Raw genomic sequence first — 21731 nt, forward strand, 5'->3', positions numbered from 1 at the left:
AAACACCCAAAATGGTCCTTGAAATTACAACATTACGACCAGAAATATATACATTTTACAACACTTAGATGTAAAGACGATTCCATAAATACAAAAAGAAACAAAAGATTATTTATTTCGGCCATCATTGTCTCAGAAATTCTGAAATAGCTTCAATAAGCAGACTTCAAGATGTACAAGAATTTACATTTTTTTGGATAGAAATTATATTTACCTTCCCCTGTTTCTACCTAAAGCTTAAACCTCTGCCAGTAATAAATCACAGCTGGGTTCTTATCAGAGGTGGAATAAACCACACAAGCCGCTAAATATGAAATTTTGAACAATCATTTCTTGATCCAGAATGATAATTCCCCAAGAGTTGATCACTGCCCAGCCTTTTGGAGAAAACGCAAATGAATTACCTCACATGCGTATCATAAGCATCAAATAGAGTATCAGGGACCACCAGAGGCAGTTTTTCAACATACAAGAACAGTCGCTTCAAATTCTCCCTTGTTATAGCCCCCATGTCTATCACATCTTTGCTATCCAGAAATATCCATAGATCGCCAGAGTTAACCCTCTTTAAACTGTCACGGCAAAAGGGACAAGATTGTGATCTTGAGTGCCTGCACTTAGAAGAGCTTTCATGTTACTAACCAGAAGTAAAAAATCGATGAAATGGAGAAGCAAACAGCAGCAGATGCATAACATGCTATGAAAGAATGGCATCTCTACTCTCCACAACATTGTGTGAGCCCACATGTATAAGATTCACAAAATCGGTACAATAAATTCCGATTTCTGACAACCAATGCTTGTAACATGGAACTAACTCAGTGGAGGCCTCAAAATTTCCTCTGCCAATGAATTATGAACTTTACAATAGAACACAAGTAAATGTAGGAAAAGAAGAGCGATTCAGAAGACACGATTACTGTCTCTCTCATTTTATCAGAAATATTCCATAGACACCTATGACCAGACAGGTAAAAAAGTTACGAATTTCCTATGTATTGATCATAGGACATGGGAGATCAGGAAAGCACGGACAAGACACTCCAAGAATGAAATTAACAAAATTGTATGTTTCTTCACACGGATCCAAGAGACATACATAAAAAAAGTAGGGGGCAGAACGTACCAGTCCCGATAGCATTTAAGGCACATGGCATGGTTGCAGTTTGGTAGGACTACCTTACTGTTCATTTCCATGCAAATTCCACATTCTTCTTCCCTTTCAATATCTAAATCAGAACAGTGCCTATGTTCTTCTTCATCTCTTCTCCTGTATCTCTCGAAACATACAGCTTTCTGCTTTTTATCTTCTGAATCAGTAACACCTCTTTGAAGTTGCAATAAAGAGGGATAAATAATGGCTGGAAAGAAGACATAATTGCACATCAGAATCCACATCACTTGTAGGCCTCTTTAAGTTAAATTGCTATCTGCAAGCAAAAATTAAGCTTACCGTAAAATTCCCTAATGCTGGCTTTCCTCTCATAAGTGGACATGGTGGTGGTGCCATCAACATATACCTGCGCCATGGTCCAGTTTGATCAATTGATTGCATGCATTCTTGGGCAAGAGAAGGTAAATGCTTCGAGGACAACAAGTACCAACACCTTTAGGTTGAAGGTACTTTACACAAAAAATAACGGGAGGTGGGCGATAAACAAACACTCACTTTATATATCAGGATTCTCAATAATCCAAGTGCACCAGCAAGGTGGCAGTCAGTCCACTGCACCAAGAAAAGGAAAAAGTGCGCCGCTGGACTATACGACATCCTCATTTGTAGGCAAGCGCCATCATACTCACGTGAAAATTCAGATGCCCTACAATGCCAATGAAATTTCCAATTTTTCAAAATATGAAATTTTCGACAGAGTATCTAGCTCGTACAAAGCAAAAAACACTATAAGAAATCAGTCAAAAACTGCCAATAAACATATCAACAAGTATAACAGACACAAGAAAATTTAGCAAAAACTTCAATCCATCTAGACGCAAATTGATTCCATATCATCACAGAGCTCATCACTAGAAATCATGAACAAACCTCAAATGCTCCTAAGCAAACAATTCAAAATTTCAAAACAACAGTTAGTTGGAGCTGAAAATGATACTTTTATCACAAAAAGAAGCAACCGAGAAAGATCCAGCCCAGCATTATTCAATTAAACCTTCCTTAATATCTAATTCAAGTCGAGTAAAAAGACGGGCCTAAAAATGAAAATATCTAATTCTCAACGGCCAGTGCTCCAGTACTTGAAGGCTAGAAAGACAAAAAAAATTCGGGGAAAAAGAAAAGAAAAGAAAAGAAAACACCTAAAAACTACAGATTTTTTTGTTAAAAAAAAAAAAACAATAAGCAATTAACAAACAGAAACTCAAACCAAAAAGTGAACAAAATAGACTGATCATCAACTACTTTTACAAAAACAAATTGCTCATAAAGACCAAAAAAATTGAAAATTTCGTAATCAGATACAAAGGAGGATCGGTTACAGAGTATTAGCATGCTGAATATCTGCTTCAAGCAATTTCAGCGAATCCTTAAACGACTTCCTCACTTGAGCACCGCCGCCGCTAACGTACATCTCGGCCACCACTCCTCTAACTTAATTATACCTCGGGAGATATATGAATGAAATGACCATCAATTTTGATCAGTTACCCTAAAGTAGATGAAGATTAATTTATCCAGTGAAGGTGGGAAGAGTGAGAAGATATTTCTGAATTTTCATTTATTAATAATAAATAATAATAATAATATTTGGTTTGTCTCTCTAGAAAGTTTCCAAGCGAAAATATTATTGTTTTATTATTTAAATAATTATTTTTAATAAAAAAAATTTATTTTTATTATGTACTTTTATATTATTATCACATAATAATAAAGTTATTATTTTAATTATTAATATTAGATATTAATTGATATATAAATGATAGTGATTTGTTTATTTTGATATTTTAATTTTTATAATTATAATTATAACAAAATATTATCATTTTTATAAGATATAAATGTATATTAGTTAAGTTAAACATTTTATAAATATAGAATGAGTGGGAATGTCGCTACCAAGCATGCCCTTATCTTCGGTAGGACACAATTCATGGATAATATTCTTTTTTTTATTATTATTATATTAAGAAAGCATATTTTCAGTTATTTTTGGCAATTTTTTTGAATATATACGAATTCCAAACAATTGATTTGGAAAGAAAGAGAGATACGATTCAAAATGGAATCCAATATTTTGTTTGATGGATGGTGGGGATATTGAATTTTGAGTATGTCTTTTGTGAGACGGTCTCATTAATATTTATCTGTGAGATGGTCAACCCTACCGACATTCACAATAAAAAGTAATACTCTTAACATAAAAAGTAATAACTTTTCATGGATGACCCAAATAAAATATGATATGTGAGACCGTCTCACACAAGTTTTTACCTCGAATTTTTAGGTCATATTTTGATTTTTTTTCATAAATATATTTAAATCAAATGAAATTGTTATTCGAGGAGTTTTAGGAGGATTGCTAACCGACCCACTTATTTTTCAATTTTTTTAAAAAAAAATAATATGGTTGTTAAAAGATATTTGGTGTTTTTTTTCTTTTATTTGTTTTATTTTTGTTTTATTAGTTTATCTCTATTTTTCATAATTATAGTGATTTAATTTAAATATAACTAATTCAAATTGCAACGTGTAATAATTTCAAATTGTATTTGGACCATTATTAATTTTTACAATAATAAGATTACTCATATTTAATATAAATCTAATTAATTATAGAAAATAATGTATGCACAAATATATATAATGAAATGTTTATGTATATATATAAACTAATGTCCCGCTTACTTAATATATTATTATTATTATTATTATATATACACATATCTTATCGTATAATTATTTTATGAGTAATAAATTATAGTTTTTTTTTTATTTATAAATAGGCACATAGTGGGTTCTCTTGTTTTATTCTTTTGTCTATTATAGTGGTTACGTTAGGTTTACGTCTCGTCCTGTTGATTGTTACATTGAATTAGTTTTACTTTTATACCCAATTTTTTAATATCCATTTAAAAAAAAAGACAATTCGTATAATAAAATAAAATAAAATTGATGGGTTTGAATATTTTAATCTTGAAATCATAATACTAATAAAACTATAATCTTGAAATCATAATACTAATAAAACTATCTTCCGGTGATGAGGAATAAAATTTGGCATGATTTATAATTAATTAAAGCGAAAAATTAATAAAATATTTTTTTAAAATAAAATTTGGCATGATTTATAATTAATTAAAGCGAAAAATTAATAAAATATTTTTTTAAAATAAAATTTGGCATGATTTATAATTAATTAAAGCGAAAAATTAATAAAATATTTTTATATATATACAAAAAAAGGAGCACCTGCTCCTGTAAAATACTCTCTGATTCATAAGATTATCACCGGTTCAATTTTCATATTTAGGACATGTATCCTGTAAATAGTAATCAATTTAGAACATAATAGTTACAACAATTTTTACATCACAAAAAATTTAATTTATTAAAATCTCATGATATATTAAATACAAAATCTCACGAAATCTCAAATTCATCATATGATACTTATAATTTATTTCAAATTTACTCACAAATCTGTGATATGTTGAATCATGACTCTGTGTTCCCATAACATAAAATTATTCACCATTAAATGCACCCTTAAAATAATACTCTAAAGGTAACTTGAAATTTTGAACATGGAATTGTATTAATAGTAGGATATTCATGGCGGTATGGATTTTGCAAACAAGTATTAAAATGAAATTACGTTTCTCGCCATAATTATATATGCCAATTTTGATATCTATGTTCACTAGAAAATGGGTGGGCACGGATGCATAGTCAGCAGTTAAAAAAAAAAAAAAAACCCATTTTAAAAATACGTCAAGATACATTTACTGACGAAAGTGAACCAGATTACTATTACATGGTAATTTACCTATTCAACTTTGACGTAAGGCATACTTACATTCGACACAACAAATCAACGCCACACATTATCAATTAATCCCTAGTCCTGGGTTAGTGAAGTCAGCCATGGTAGCATACAAATACATGATACTCGGATATCACCCTCGATGCCTAAATTGTATGTTGTAGACACCCTACTGTACTGTTCCCTATATGCTGTTTATGGTACACCTAAGTTCCAGCTACTTACAGAAACAAATGATTCACGTAGCATACAGTCTTTTTCATGTGCAAGGTCAAAGGAGGAGTCATTGCTCCGAGTTGTTCTCGCTACATACATCTATCTTCAAAAGAAACCGTACCTTCCATGAATAAGCAAGCCACATGTGACATATTCAAGATCATTAGCGTGTTGTAGAACAGAAAAGTTCAACAGATGCTACACAACTCGAACCCATGTTCCACTACACATGGGACAGCCATATGCCCAGCGGCTGATCCACCACGTCTCCTTCTCATTCTGATTAGTATTGCCCGCACCTGGAGATGCAAAAGCAGATGTCTGCCGCAGGCATCTGATGCACTGGATCAGTAACAAAGAAGATAGATGAGTACATACATGTATCAAGGATCCACAAATAAGACAAGACTACAACTTAGTTTATTGTATTTGAATAGCAAAGATATAACGTTTTTGGATATTATCCTTCATGGGACAATAAGCTTTAACTATATACATCAAGTTTGAACAATAACAAGCGGCTGGATGAATGACTTTCCACTATACCAATTCGGGCAATTAAATGTTACACATGGAAATTCAATTTACCGCGTCATTTCCAATTATGGATGAAGCAATTCAAAATAGATAAAAATAAAACAGAAATAAGTTGCAACATTCAAAAATTTTAAATATTCATCTGGGACGTTAAAAAAGAGTCATTATGCTCAGGTTAGACTTCTATTGACCATAAACATCTTTCTATTGATCATAATCATCTTTCTATTAATACACACACATACATATATGCAAAGAAACTTTTAACAAGACATTATGGCACTAAAAGAAAGCTGAGAAAATAATTGCTGCTTTATGGATAACAATGGCGAAGAAAAAGAATGATAGGCCAACAGTATGTTGAGTTCAACATGACCAATATGGCTATACCTTGTACCACACTCCTTCAAGTCCAGTTTTCCAAACAGCTGTTACAACGTCTCTTCTGGATCCCATGATACCATAATAAGCTCCTAAACCAACTGATGTGTTCAGTCCAAACGCTGCATCTCTTTCAGAGATCCTACGCTTCCTTGGCCACAAGCCATAAACTCCATTATAAGCATCACCATTCTCAGATGAAGCAGAGTCGAGTAAATCCATTGAGGTGCTAAATTTAGAACTATCATCTGAGAGACTCGTGTCATCAGGATCAGACCAGGGTCCACCAAACATATTCCTCTTGTGCCACTCTTCAGCTGGAGGATGTAGTTCCAACTCCCTGAGAAGCAGACCTGCAGCATCTGCACCTCTAGGCCGGGGCATATTCTGCTAAAAAAGAACGATTTTTATGGATGAAAATGTGCATCTTTCAAATCAAGATATTGGCTCGTAAATTCATAGGCTACGCGTTTAGGGTGTAATTTCACCCCAGAAAACTGGTGGCTGATGGTACAAGAAGCCATCAACTAGGAAAAATGTTCTGTATCAAAAGACAAGTACCTGCATATGAGGGCCAAGTGATGCTTCCACAACCTCTGGTAAAACAGTATAGTTTCCATCAATATAATGAAGTCGAACTTGAATGTTGCTGCTCCCCACCTGGGAAACTGGTAGAGGATGTACCAAACCTGATGTCCTCCGACAGAGATCCATAAGTATAAGAAATAGAACCTTCACCTGCATGACAGTCGTAATAAAACTAAGACAATTAAGAGGACAGAGTATCCAAAAATAAAAACTTCCAAAAACAAAGGTTCCCCTTGTGACCCAATGGCTGCAAACAACCAATGTGAAATCGGTCTTATTCTTAGCTGGATGCATAATCTAATTCATACAGTTAAGCCTTCAATATCTTGGTTCTCAATGACGAATCTAGTGCTTCCTTCCCCACCCCCAAAAATAAGAATAAGGCCCATTTTATGCGAGGTTTGAATTAAGTAAGAAAGAGAAATCTTCCTTTTCATTTTCCCCTTTTCCATAAGATGACATCATATGATAACTTTAAAAAGTCTGCCACATCCGTTCTTGTTGCTCATTTTTTCCATGTAAATTTTGCATGTATTTGCGTACCTCCTCAAAGGTGTATCCTTGACCAGCATTGCCAGAACCTAATCTTGACCGACTGGTTGGACCTTCTTCAGGTCCCTTTGGTCCATTTCCCACCTGTGCAGTTCTTGCGGCTTGTGTTTCATCCAACCTGACTACAGCCATAGCTGGTTTTGCAGTAACTGTGTGTGTTTCTTCTGATTTGCCTTGCACCCCAGGTTGGGGTTTTTGGATTGTTGAATCAGTATTTCGTTGAGCAGCCCCAATAAACCGCGGTAATTGTGTTCGCCGGAAGAAAAAACAGAACAGTAGAAGTTGGCATAGCCGGTGAAGAAAATGACAGTCTCCAATAAGTCTAACAGCTGGAGTTCCTGGAAATGTTCCAGTGTTGATACTTATTGGCATAAAAGTTGAAGGACCACTTATGGGGTTTGGTGCAGAACTAGGAACCCCTTCAGGTGTATTACTGATCTTGGCAATTGCTCCTTGTACCCAAGCTTGCATCTGAGTGCTTCCTGTAGAGCTTACAGTTCCACCTTGCGCACCTGAGCATAAAAAAAAAATCAGCTTGCGTCAGACATCGGAATAGAGAAAATAGAGAGGCCAAGCTAAGAATTAAGAAGAATAGAACATGAAGTCAGTCATTCACATCCATACTTAGGTCTTAGTCGGCAGTCACCAAAATCAGGCACACCAGGAATGACAGTGATATTTTCGTGTTTAAACACTGGAAATGAAACGCGGGGTTTTTAACTGAAAAAACAACAGTACATTTCCAATGTTCTGACCAAATGCAGAAAATAGTCCACGACAGGACAAAAATATAAAACGAGGAAAACTGCAAACAAGCACATACGAGAGAATAGCACCTAAAACAACACACATGAAACAACATGCTGCTGCACTTTTTACACACGACTTATGCCTCGAGAAAGGTATTCACGTAGATAAATCTTTGGAAAGGGAGGTGCCAGAAGGTTCCTGGGAGCCACAGCTGCGGCCAGAGAAGCTAGGTGCACCCCCTTAATAACTGTGATTAAACTTACATGCTACTGAGGCTAAAATAATAGCAAAACTTGAATTCTAGAGTGGACTTACCCGAAGTTGTAGCCGGTGTAGAAGTGCTTTGGGTAGGGCTTGTCACCACATTACGGTTCCCGCCCGTGCCTGCAGTGGCAGCATGACTTGCCAAAGTGCGGCAGAAACTCGCATAACGTCGCAGACGTGTGATGAAGTGTGATGCTAGATCAAGGACTGCATCAACATAAGCCTGCAATATAGGATGGCATAATTAGTTCAAAAACAAGTCAGACAGGGATATAATGGGAAATTGAAGTGTCTAAAACTACACCTGGATGCTAAGGACTAGAGATGGGTCAACAGCCATTGATTCAGGATCAATACCAGACAATGTCTCGCCTGATGCTTGCCATGGTTCTTGCACCAAGGCAGATGGATTCATTAATGCTGATTCAATTCCTTTGCCAAGCATGTCCAATAACAACCTTGCTTGCATGTCAAGCACCATAGCTCGAACCTCTTGAGCTGTAGTACCTTCTAGTAGCCTGCATTTTATTCTGTCCAGACTCTGCATCATCCATACACATCATAAGATACTAAGAAGAATTGGGTTAAAAAGTAGCTCATCAACGCACAAGCTTAAATAAAAATACTAAGCATGAACATGACAAGCAACCAAAAAGTGCCTCGTCAAAGTACAAGCTTAACTAAAAATACAAAGCATGAACATGACCATCAATCAGACTTACAGGTCCATACTGCTCTCTGTGTTGAGTGGACGGAAGGGAGTGGAAATCAGCATCCAACACAGCAATAACACTGTTCAATGAAACTAGAATACCATATTGGACCGTCAGCGAGAGACAAAAATCAGGAAGCAAGGATATGATTCCTATGAGGCAGAAGCCATATGGATGAGATATTTTTTTGGCTTCTTAAACTTGTCGTCATATAGAATCCTTAGCAGACTAAAACATATAATTATCATTAAATTCTCTTACGGAACACTGACCACTGTACCCTTGTTTGAACTATTTCTCCATTACGGAACAGCACTGACCACTGTACCCTTGTTTGAACTATTTCTTCATAACGGAACAGACCCCTTAGTAGAATGATAATGTGCATTATACTTGGAAGATTAAGATAAGATTCTGTTTTAGACAAAAATATCCTCCCTCCCCTACTGAATTGAATAGCATAAACATTATCATAGAAGTATCGATCATAGAGTCATTTTACTCTGTCGCATGAACACATTTCACCCCTTCTCATCACGTCTGGCCATTTGTCCTTCACCTACACTCTCAAGTCACCATGGAATTGGACAGAATAGCTCTCCCATCAATACAGATTAAATATACGTACCAATACGATTCTCTGCGGCACTCTGAGTACAGCCAACAGCATCCCACCAATCAACCCCCACCAATAGACTCCACCAAAATCTGCCAAGAAAAGACAACAGCAAAACATTAAGTATCTTCACACCAAGATGCCATAAACACCAAATCGACTCACAATAAAATCAAGATTTTATCTGAGACTGTCCTATGTGACCAAATTCAGCGACAAACTCACAACTAATTATTAGGGTACCTCTCTGCAATAGCCCTCTCCCATGAAGCAGAATTAACTTTCGCCTGGCTGATAGGACCAGGAGGTGGAAGAACACGGATAATTTTTAGTATAGTGCAATCACTGCTTGTATCGTGCCAAACAGAAGCAGAACAGCAACTTGTAGAAGAGAAAGCAGGAGCAGCTATAGCAGAGCCAACATGAATCTGATAGTTATCAACAGATGTGAAGTTTGCACCAGAGAAGACATGAACTCCACCCCGTAGAAAAGAAACCGCAATTTCACCACCATGCGCAGAATACACAATTCGCGCAAGAGTTCTAACATCACTAGGAAGATCAAAAGGATCGAAACTGACCCTCTTCGAAGCCTCGGGAACAAATTCTGGTGTATTTTTCCCATCAGAGACTGATCCAACTGTTGCTGCTATAGGACCCTTGAATTCGCTGGATGCTGGAACGCATTTGATTACTTTACTCACCCAAACTGTCTGCTTAGGTGCCTGCCCACCAAAGCTGGAACTAGGGTTTCCAAATATCTGATGGATCACTACGTTCTCAACAGATGATTCCCAACGTTGAACTCTCCATCCAGTGACAGAAGGACCCTCATCAGGATCATAAGGGGACATGTATTGCCCTGTACAATCAACATAACAGACCAATGTATCAATAAACACAAAAGGAAATATGCCCGAAGGACGATAACGAGGATGCTGATAACTGATGCTTTAAAACAGATGTAAAACACTCTGAATTCAAATCCATCGAGAGCACATAAGAAGCCAGTAAATTATATTATACAAGAATGATTCAAGAATAGTAGATGAAGAAACATTTTGATATTTCTTTTCCTTTTCCCATGTTATGTATCAATGTCGACCGCAGTTAATAGGGTGAAGGGCAGAGATAAGGAGCGGAAGACAGAGACAATGGAGAAAGAAAAAAACGGGATGGATAGAGATCGGCAATAGCAAATGAAATCTAAAAGGCAAGACTGGATCCGCCAATAAACTTTGATGCCGCATCAAAAGACCAACAACTTGGACCACCAAATAGTAAATCAATCAGCAGGTACATAATTCTATATATATATATATACACACACGCGCGCTCAGCTTGCATTTCCGCAAAAGAATACCTTCAACTATGACAACTGATATCACTGAACCACCACGTGTTGGATCAAAGGCAACTGCAGTAACACTAGAACCCCAAGTTGTAGTCGCAGCTGATTGAGCTGCAGCCTCAGGACTCACGTATGCAGAAAAGTTTGAAACTGGAGAACAATGAAGTGCTACAATATCACTGCAATCATGTTCAGCTTGTTTCTTGCCATGCTTTGCTTCTAATAACAGATACTCCTGCCACCTAAACAAATATGCAGCCAATGGAGCATAACCATCCCAGGAAGGAGGGCTAAGTGATGGTGGTGGGACTTCATTATTCACACTTGCTTTTGGAGTAACGTGAAAACCATTCCCAGGGCCAGGAGTGACTTCCCAAACAACAACAGTTGAGGGGTTCACAATCGGAACACCAGCCACATGCATGGCTCCAGAATCCGTCACAATAGCATCAGCAGCCATAATCCCACTAGGCCCAGCTCCCAAAAGCCCTTTACTTGTACAAAACCACTTAGATGGCGCACCACTCTGATTAGGTGGCCACTGAGACCAATGGATCTGAACAGAGCCCGATGAGAAAACAGTGCAGACACAGAGAAAATTTGGCCAACCAGCTGTTGCCAAAACCAAAGGAAACTGCTCAGAGACGAATAAACACACAATTTTGATCCATAAAGAATTGACGGTGTATAGTTGCTAATTTAATCAAATGATGAACTGGTACATTTGCAAATAGTCAATTAAAAGAGTAATAGCTTTGAATTTCAGATTTTTATCAACTGCATCTTGTGGTAAATATATTGCTATATGCAGGAAAGGTGATGCACAGAGGAAAGCGCAACATCATAAGCAGATTGAAAGCATAGATGGAACTTGGAAATGACAATTGTGAGCAGCGACTGATGGACTACTAAGTCCGAAATTTAGCTTTGGCCAATTAAATAATTGCAAATCATACATAACTGTAAATAACATCTAGTAGATCGTGAAGAGCGTGTTTATTCTTAATCAATGCATGCTATATAAGTTAAAGTTCTATGATTCAACAATTTGTGACTAGAATAATTTTCTATTTTCTCTGATGAGTTTCTCTCAATTCTTACATTCAATCTCAAAGAAGCATCTTCAAAAACAAATTCTTCATTCTTCCACAATTGTTTCTCTCTCTTACATTTAGGGTCAAAGTAATTTTTCGTTCTTTTTTCTTTGTAGACGGGTGAGAGGGTTGATGACCTTTTACTCATAATTGGCAAAGAATAGAATATCAATTATAACAAAAGTTTTAATTGGCAAACCACTGTCATGGTCACATATATCAATAGTCTAATACTCGCAAGAAACATAATGCACCTTGTATAAACAGTGTCCACTCTAGTTTTATTTCCTTACAAGGCCTCCCAGGTTTGGCCCCAACTAGCAAACAACTACCAAGTATTGCAAACTGAGCAGTTTTACCTATCTGCTGCAAACTGTAAAGTATAAACCAGGATAAATCTCGCCCAGTTTCAACCCCTAACGGAGAACAACACCGACCATTGAAATCTAAGGATTTTCATATCATGTGTGAAAACATGTGAAGGAAAAACTGAATCTCAAATCTGATGAAAATAATCAGTAAGCTAGGCGAGAAATATGAACCTGGAGCATGAGGTTGCTGTGAAAGAAATTTCTCCTCAAATGTGGACTTTGTTGAACCGCTTGACCTAACCGAGAGCCACCTATACTAATTTTATACAAAACATGTCAACAGCAAACCAAATGTATTAAATACAAAATACTTACATTTAAATGAACAAAAAATAAAAGGTTCCGTACTGGAGAAACTCCTGAAAGCCACTTTGTAACCACTGCAATATCCTGGCGCCACTCATATTCCAGCTGCCAGCAACTAGCATCTTTTACAAGATTTGCAGGTCCCTGACAATCAAAACAGTCAGATACAAAGAAGGCAATCAGAAATCTCGTGTACAACCAAGAAACAGTAAAAACCCAATTATAACAGTTACGGGAAAACATAATTTCTCAATAGGTTAACAATCATTGAGACAGTTCATGGTTATTTCCTTATTCAAGGTGCTCAACATGAGTAGCACACCTGAGAAGGTTGAGTCCATATGGTTATCCTCCCGTGGAAATTAGCTGCCAGCAGCGCTCGAGGGCATGATGTCGGGGACCACTCAATGAACTGAATAGAATCACGAGGAGAATCTGTCAAACATCAAATATCAGAGGGAGAAAATTCACAACAAAAAAATATAAGTATCCCACCAGAAGAGATGGTCAAATAATCGTCAATCTCCGATAGAGTGATGATTTACGTTTCTAGCAGTGTTATAAATGGCGGTCGAGGCAGCCGCCTAGGCGATAGGCGGCCCTCGACCGCACCGCCTATACATGAGGCGGGTGTTTTAGCGGCCCAAGCTATATGACGTCGGGGAGGCGGGCGAGGCGGCGAGCAGGCGGGCGAGGCGGACAGTCAAGATTTTGAAGTTGTAGTCAACAAATTTAAAAACCTAGTCAAACTCAACTAATTTTAAATATCAAAACCCTAGCATACCTCACTTTCTTTATTTTATTTTTGGTTTTCACTCTCAAGTCTCAACCACCACACACAGTCTGTCGCCCACTGCCCGCCGCCGCCGACCGCCGCCGGCAGTCAGAATATTTAGGTTAGGCATTGCATATTTATTATTTATCATATTTTTTTATAATATTTCAGATTTTGTGATTTCAAAAATTAATTTTTTTCCTATTATTATTTTATTATTGATTTATTGTTGAAGATTAATGACGGAAAAAGATAAACAACTGGAGTTGGAATTTAAGCTAAAGTCTAATGATATTGTTTGGGAATATGGGGTGTTGTATAATAAAGAGAAAAAAGATTGGATCACATGCAAGTTTTGTAAGGGGCTTATTAAAGGAGGAGTTTATAGGATGAAGCATCATAGTGCGGGTATTGTAAGACAAGTTGAAGCATGTCCTAAAGCGTCCGATGAGGACAAAAAATTATTGAGAGACTACTTGTTCTAACGATGGATAATCGATTGAAACTTTGAAATTTAAACTTAATTTTTTGGTAAAAGTAATTATATTACTTTGTTAGCATAATAGCATTAATATGATGATGAATCTTTATTAATTGCACATTATCTAGATGATATTATATTGTATGAAACTTCTTTGTGCTTAAACATTATTTAATTGCATATTTTAAATAAAAAAATGATAACTATTTATGATTATATTGCATGATTATCTAAAAAAATTACTTAAAAAATTCAACCATCTAGGCACCGCCTAGGCGGCCAAGGCGATAGGCGTTCACCGACCGCCCCGCCACCGCCTCCCGTCATTTACAACCTTGGTTTTTAGTGGTACAGAAGTTACTATTTTCAAAAGAATCTCATAATTCATTGGGTTTAAATTATAAGACCCACAAATGCATGTCTTAAACATTGTCATGTTTCTATTTCGGTGCTCCAGCTCATCCTATTTAATAAAACTGACATTATGCACTTCAAAATATGTGCAGTTAAGTTCACAACCCGATTGTCATCTCATTGTTCAACATGTCAGAATGATGTTAAGAGACTTTCAATAACTCAACACACATCAGGTAATAACTTGTGAATCAATACAGGGTAGATGAGTCAGTATATCAATAACTGTAAAACTAAGCCCGGATGATCTGAAAACCTGCCCGCTTAAGTAAACGGTCATATTGTGCAAACACCGAATAATTCAGCATCACAACACAATATCATGAGTAAGTTGCAAGGATACCTGCTATAACATTAAAAACTGTGCATTCAGTCGGTCGCTCTGGAATGACTATATGTATAGGGATCCAAAATGGAGGATTGGAAGACAAACTACACAGAAAATGATAATGAATCAGGGTTCGATAACAAGTTGAGCTATCAGGTCATCTATGAGCAAATTGCATCAATGAAAAACCTTTCCAACTTTAGAAAGAAAAACAACAGAGTGAAAATAAAACCTCGGGATTCTCGCACAAGTTTCTGAGGCACAAGCTATGGCATTTAACTTCCCACACCAAGCAACAGCACTGCAATATAAAAAAAATGGCTCCTCAAAAGGGTAATAAAAATGAAGACCTGACAGAAACAAGAAGAATATAAAGAAACAAATGGTAGCGCCAACTTTTCGAAAAGAATACGAAAAATAAATATATGGATTCATGTTACAATGATTCCAAACAATTTGTTTCTCCGTGACCAAGATTGGAATACTTCAAATAACAAATAATCTGTTCTTCAGTATAATAAAAGTGTAGCAGTGTAAAGCATGGTCAACACCGCAAACAGACCGCAGCATCTAGCAGCTTATATTTATAATTAAAAAAAAAAAAACTCATCAACCATCATCAACAACTGTAAAATTACAATTAGAAGGCAAAAATTTTTGCATCTCGAAATTGAAGATAAGTCAAGATTCAAGACCACATAGAAACCTTATAACTGTCCAATTATCCATCCCCCTGCCTGTAGGCTTTCATTGCCAACATTACTGACACATAGAGTACCGAGTAGTATAAATAAAACCCAATATCGAGAAACCAAGCTTCATACTGAAAACCAGTAGAAATACAAGACCCAAGTTCTTGAACCATACCAAATTTCCAAATCGAGAATTGCACGCATCAAATATTATTCAAACTACAATTCATTAGACGAAACCATTCCATCAAGCTCCAAAACACAAGAACGTCACCTAAAAGTGCGGCAGAGCTCGGGAACACTCATTTTATGCAGCAAATTGGACTTCGGCTGGTTAAGCTTTATGCAGAAAACAGTAGCTGGAGTCACAAAATCCTCATCAACGGGATCATCGGCGGAATTCAACAACGCAGCCGCCGAATCCTTCTCGGGTGCGACCTCCATCACCACGTCGTCTTCGCAAGCTAAGTTGTCGGATGTTTCCGCAGAAGGAGGTTCTGGGAGGGCATACGTGGCGGTAGGGAAGTCTTCCTCGGAGTCCTTGGCACCCGCAACTGGTGGTTGTGGGGACTGGGTCGAATTGGCTTTATTATTAGTATTATTCATCTAGGATACCAAATGACCAAAAACCCTAAAATATAATATAGTTGCGTGTGTGAAGGTGGGATGGGAAAGGCCCAATTGAAGGCGACAGCAAGTACTGTAGTTGGGAAAGAGAAAGGAGTTTCGCTCGGCGGGCGGTGGGGTTAGGGTTTCTTTAAGACGACCACGCAAGCCACTTGGGGTCTATGCCCAACAATGGGATACAAGGTTGGGTATAATAGGCCTGATGGAATATCTTGTGTGTCATAACGCTTCAATTCGGAAGGTTGAGCAATTTTTTTCAATCGGCTAACTTTTATAAGCCCGATCGACGATTAACTACATGAATCTAAGAACTCGACAAATTTTATCTTCGATCCAACCTATGTGGCTCGACATCGATTGTAAAAAATTTAGAAATCCATAACCATTGTTCAATTTCTTCTTAACTTGTTTCCGAATTATAATATAGATTCTTTGAATTTTAAGCCATCATTGAAAAAAATAGGGATAGATATCAAGAGAATAATTAGTTAGCATTTTATTTCTCAGTTGTTTTTATAGCTACAAGAGACATGATCATGTTTGTTAAATTAATGATATGACAAAGCATATGAGAAGGTGCTACATCGAGTTTTCAAGTATTATGACATCTGACCATGACTTTAAATAATGATTAAATAATGAGAGTCGATATTTACACTATATTTTGTGTTGTCTATATTTTACTTCATGTGTAAAATATGTGTAAAATTTATCCACAAATGGTGTGCAAATAACAAAAAAAATGATTTGTAAATATAAATTCTCTTAAATAATATATGGATTTTTTTAGCAATTATCAGAGGCCGAAAACTTGTATGAGACAGTCTCACGAATCGTATTTTGTGAGACAGATCTCTTATTTGAGTCATCCAAGAAATACTATTACTTTTTATGCTAAGATTATTACTTTTTATTGTGAATATCGATAGGGTTGACCCGTCTCACAGATAAAGATTCGTGAAATTGTCTCACAAAAAACCTACTCTTATTAGAGATAACAATTTCCTTTCAACTCGACGGATATTTTGATACCCAACTCGAGTGAAGGAGAGTATGTATGGGATTTTTTTTACCAAATTAAATAAGTGAGTGATTCGTATGGGGATTTTTCGGATATGAAGATGGAGTTCTCAAGGAATCCTACTCATGTCTGACCCGAATACCTGATTAAATTTTTATATATTAACATATACATACATACATACATATGGCTAAAACTTGTGTGAGACGGTCTCACGGGTCGTATTTTGTGAGACGGATCTCTTATTTGGGTCATCCATGAAAAATATTATTTTGTGCTAAGAGTATTACTTTTTATTGTGAATATCGGTAGGGTTGACCCGTCTCACAGATAAAGATTCACGAGACCGTTTCACAAAAAACTTACTCTATATATATAGTTAATTCTAATGTAGTTTGTCGAATGATATCAAATGAATGGAATGAATAGATTTATTATTATAGAATTTATGTTATTTTTTAGGATAATGATATTAAGATAAATAATTTTTAATATTTTGTTGAATAATGTTTAATTTGATAATTTTTATATTTGATTTTTTTCTTTATTATTCTCGACAATTTAATAGATATTCACAGTTTACTCGAAATAATTCAACGTTAGAAAAATACAATTATATGTGGTAATAGGATAAGATATAAATATCTCAATCTCATCCGACATGGATGATAACGAGGATGAAATTGACATCCAACGAGGACGAAGATGTAAAATCATACTCAAACTCGACATATTGTCATCCCTAGCAATTATGCACTTTTGTTTCGAAGCCTTAAAAAGTTTATCTCACTCGATAACTTCATTATGTATTGTATATATAAACTACTTATGAATCAATAACTCGTTTTATTTCAAGGGAATATTAGCTAAAATTTTAGCACAAGCTCCAAAATTCCAATATAATCTGGCATATTTATTGCTATCAGACTCATATACGAGTATAGCACGTCAAATTTTTTGTGGCTATTTATCGATACTCAGAAAAAAAGTTACATTTTAAAATATGTTATTTTTCTTTCCCACATTCAAACAGGCATATCGGACACAAATATTAAACTATTTTTTAATTGAACATAATTAACAAACAAATTTCCCCCCACGTGACAACTGATCCTGGTTATACAATGAATATCATTTATTACAAATTCGGAATATGTAATATGTAATAAAATAAATGACCAGTGATCCTCGTTAAAATTTTGACAACAAATGTCATCATTCTCGTGTTAGGTATCGAAGTGAGCAAGCATATATTTATAAACTCTTATACTATGTATTTTGGAGAAACATTTGTCGATTGTAACATGGATTATTTCAATTGTATTATCATGTAATCCATAAAAAAAATTATTCACAGATGTCGGTATCAAATTAAAATTAAAAACCAGAGTGCAATGTCATTCAATTTATATGTGAAAATGAACAGACGTTTTAGAATTTTTGCTTCAATAATAATTTATTTTTTTAAAAAAAAATACAATTTTTGAATGAAATTGAAACTTATTTACGTTGCGTATTATTATTTTGGCAAAAACATATGCAAGACGGTCTCACGGATCGTATTTTATGAGACATATATCTTATTTGGGTCATCCATGAAAAAGTATTACTTTTTATGCTAAGAGTATTATTTTTTATTGTGAATATCGGTATGGTTAATCCGTCTCACAGATAAAGATACGTGAGACCATCTCACAAAAACATACTATATTATTTTTGCACTTGATAAGAAAAGCAAGTGTCAAATACACTAAATACAATGTACATGTTATTGAATTGGATTGGACCAGTTCCAAAACAAATTACACTGTTTCGAATGGCATGATAATTAAACCCGTTCCCATTATAATGAAAGTGAATCAAACTCTCATTTGATACGATACCATATCGGAATTACCAGATCTGTCACCCAATCAAATTAAAACATAATTTGAATCAATTTTTTAATTTTTTCAATGACTATGTTATTTATAGAGTAAAACAAACAAAAGAAATATATAATTGAATCATATCAATCACACCAAATTAATATGATTATGAATTCACTTCCTACCAACTCAATCTGATTCAATATCCATGCAAGATTCATTTCAATCCGAACTCGGTTCATATCGGTTTCGAAATCTGACCAATAAAAATCTCAAATATAGAGAACATGAACGCAAAAAAACATTTTTTTTATATCCGTAACGGATGTCATCCTATTCTTTTCCGAACAATGTCTTTGGGATTTATTCCCTCTTTATTGTTTTCTTTTCCAAGAGCATATAATGGGAACGGGTTTCGTTTGGTTGTTTAAATGGTCAACCGAATAATTATCTCGTGGGTACCCAACATTATATCTTTTTCCAGTTTTTCTATATAAGAGGCCATTGTTCTAGCTAAAATCCAGATAAAGACTTATATTCTATCAATTGACAATTTCATATGTGCAATGTGAAAAGTTAACTTTTCTAAATTTAAAAAAAAAAAACGTATTGAGCAACTCAACATTTTCTTTTAAGAAAATTTCCATTTTCTACTGTCAGTTTTATGAAGGAAAAAAATTTTTAGAATTTGGAAGTTCAAATTGGGACTAAATAGATAATGATATTTTTAAAATCTTGTATTTATAAAATTCAAATGTAAAACTCCTTAAAAAATGTACATGAACAAGGTTTGAATAAAAATTTAATTTTATATATGAGTTTTATGTTTTTTTGGTTTTTTACGACATGACATACGGACATTAAAACGAGATGACATGCAAAACATTCTTGCGACTCGCTTTGTAAACTTAAGGAAGATGGAGACATGAGTATTGAGATTTTGTTGGCTTGAAACAATGTATTTTTTGCTAAGACACTTTGGATGATACACAAACAGACTGACTGGTTCATTGTTTGTTAAATGAGTTTGTCGAACTCGCATCAAATTTGAAACTACCTGGGATTGGAGATGCCACAAGGATGAATCACCACGTATTAAACAACTATTGAAAATCCACGACAAATTGATTGTGGGCAGGGGTCGGTTGGGAATGCAACAACAATACTTGAGAGTTGGTTCTATCATTGTAGAGGAATAAGTCGTGCATATGATTTCTTTGTACACAAAGTTGGGAATTGGCTTTGGAAACCTCTAGTGTGGAAACAATGCATCCTGCCAAAATATCGTGTCACACTTCGGTTGTTCGCTCATGGAAGCTCCTCACACGAGACCGACAATGCTATATTCATGATAAGAAATGTGTTTTTTGCAACGGGGAGGATGAATCAACATCACATTTAATCTTCTGCTTGAGGTAATAAAGTTGATTTGAAACTAGATTCGAGAGTGGCTTAGAATGAAGAAATTCATGGGACCGACCAATACAATTTTGAAGGCATTTCATGTTAACTACAGGAAATGGCGGAGCCAGGATTTTAAGTATACGCGGACTAGAATTCTAACGAAAAATAAAATAATATATGACAATTAAAATAATAAGATATATGTTCATTGTAATCTAAAAACGTTTCTCATTAATAAGATCTTCCATATTTTTGCTATAAAACTCGTAAAATTTGAAAAATTCGGTCAAAACTGTGACATTGTAATATTTTATATCTCCATCACCTTGCAAAGAAATTTATGAAGTTTAAATAAAATGGTTATATTTAAATATTTCTTAACTAAAAGATAAAAAGATGAGCTGAACAGACATACTATATTACTGAATATGTGATTTAATATTGTTTAAATACAATATTTATTAGTTATAAAATCTTAGTCAATACTTAAACAAACTCTCTTTCGCTCAATACCGATCAGATTATAAGGTTGCAATTTTTTTTTTTTTGTTTCAAACAACTCTCGGCACAAATCACAATTATGAGATAATGGATATTTTCTAAAAATTCTCGTGACAAATTACATCGAGCTTATAATGTTAAAGCTGACACCTCAAATGATGCTTTTCATATTCCATAAGGTGCTCCTTTTTAGCGATAGTAGAAATCTTGTCAATGTCGAACCATTTAAAATATTCTTTTGGTTCCAAACCTAAGCTAAACATAAGTAGAAAATAATGCAACTGAAGCAAGTTTATGAGTTCAAATAGAATAAGACGAGGTCAGCTCAAATATTAATACATATTCATTTATAAATTGGAATTAATCGAAATGATACAATGAATTGGCAAGATTTCAAAACTCGAAAAGAACATAAGATTTGAGGTGATGATTTTACCCAACTTTGTACAAATATATAGTTAGTATACTTTAGCAAATTGGTTTAAGGTTGAGGATTCGAGTGATTGAGAACAAGACAAATCTAATTACAATTTCGTATCTTGAATGTTTTCATCTTTAGGGTAGTATCATGAAGCTGAATGAAATGGATCCAAGTTAAGATCGTTGGACTCTTTTATTTATGGATATGTCAACGAGCTAGAAAATCATTTAGTTTAACTTAATACATAATTTTAAAAAAAATAGCACCCGGACTACACCCTAGGTACTCTTACATGTAGCTCCGCCCGTGACTACAGGGGTACATCTACGTTGACGAAGATGAGATCCACCATGCTATCAGCTTGCATTTATGAAGTTCGGAATGTCAGGAACCGTGCACTCTTTAAAAATGAAAACCAGCTATCGAAAAATAGCAAGGGAAATAAAGATCTTCACTCTAAATA

General features: G+C 35.2%; 2 protein-coding genes across 7 annotated transcripts; both read right to left on the reverse strand.

The window, feature by feature from the left end:
• LOC142542624 (E3 ubiquitin-protein ligase AIRP2-like) lies at positions 1 to 2706 on the reverse strand. Its single transcript, XM_075649356.1, has 5 exons — positions 2494 to 2706; positions 1670 to 1820; positions 1454 to 1520; positions 1127 to 1361; positions 1 to 611 (listed from the first exon to the last, which is right to left on the reverse strand). Exons 1-5 carry the CDS (start codon positions 2583 to 2585, stop codon positions 401 to 403), a joined length of 756 nt encoding a protein of 251 aa, XP_075505471.1. The 5' UTR covers positions 2586 to 2706; the 3' UTR covers positions 1 to 400.
• Positions 2707 to 4910: 2204 nt separating this feature from the next.
• Positions 4911 to 16188, reverse strand: LOC142542626 (mediator of RNA polymerase II transcription subunit 16-like). 6 transcript variants are annotated; one of them, XM_075649357.1, is made up of 17 exons: positions 15701 to 16188; positions 14967 to 15035; positions 14750 to 14838; positions 13059 to 13171; positions 12779 to 12880; positions 12602 to 12686; positions 12314 to 12475; positions 10978 to 11577; positions 9858 to 10476; positions 9627 to 9706; positions 9008 to 9090; positions 8590 to 8826; positions 8337 to 8508; positions 7263 to 7783; positions 6693 to 6869; positions 6141 to 6518; positions 4911 to 5555 (listed from the first exon to the last, which is right to left on the reverse strand). In XM_075649357.1, the coding sequence occupies exons 1-17, from the start codon at positions 16030 to 16032 to the stop codon at positions 5412 to 5414; spliced, it is 3963 nt and encodes a 1320-aa protein (XP_075505472.1). In that variant the 5' UTR covers positions 16033 to 16188; the 3' UTR covers positions 4911 to 5411. The 6 variants fall into 6 exon arrangements, with proteins under 6 accessions (XP_075505472.1, XP_075505473.1, XP_075505475.1 ...); XM_075649358.1 differs by lacking the exon at positions 12314 to 12475 and having other exon boundaries at positions 15701 to 16186; XM_075649360.1 differs by lacking the exon at positions 15701 to 16188 and having other exon boundaries at positions 12602 to 12681; positions 13059 to 13148; positions 14967 to 14999.
• Positions 16189 to 21731: the final 5543 nt, after the last annotated feature.

Source organism: Primulina tabacum, chromosome 4, assembly GCF_025594145.1.
Source record: "Primulina tabacum isolate GXHZ01 chromosome 4, ASM2559414v2, whole genome shotgun sequence".
Lineage (NCBI taxonomy): Eukaryota > Viridiplantae > Streptophyta > Magnoliopsida > Lamiales > Gesneriaceae > Primulina > Primulina tabacum.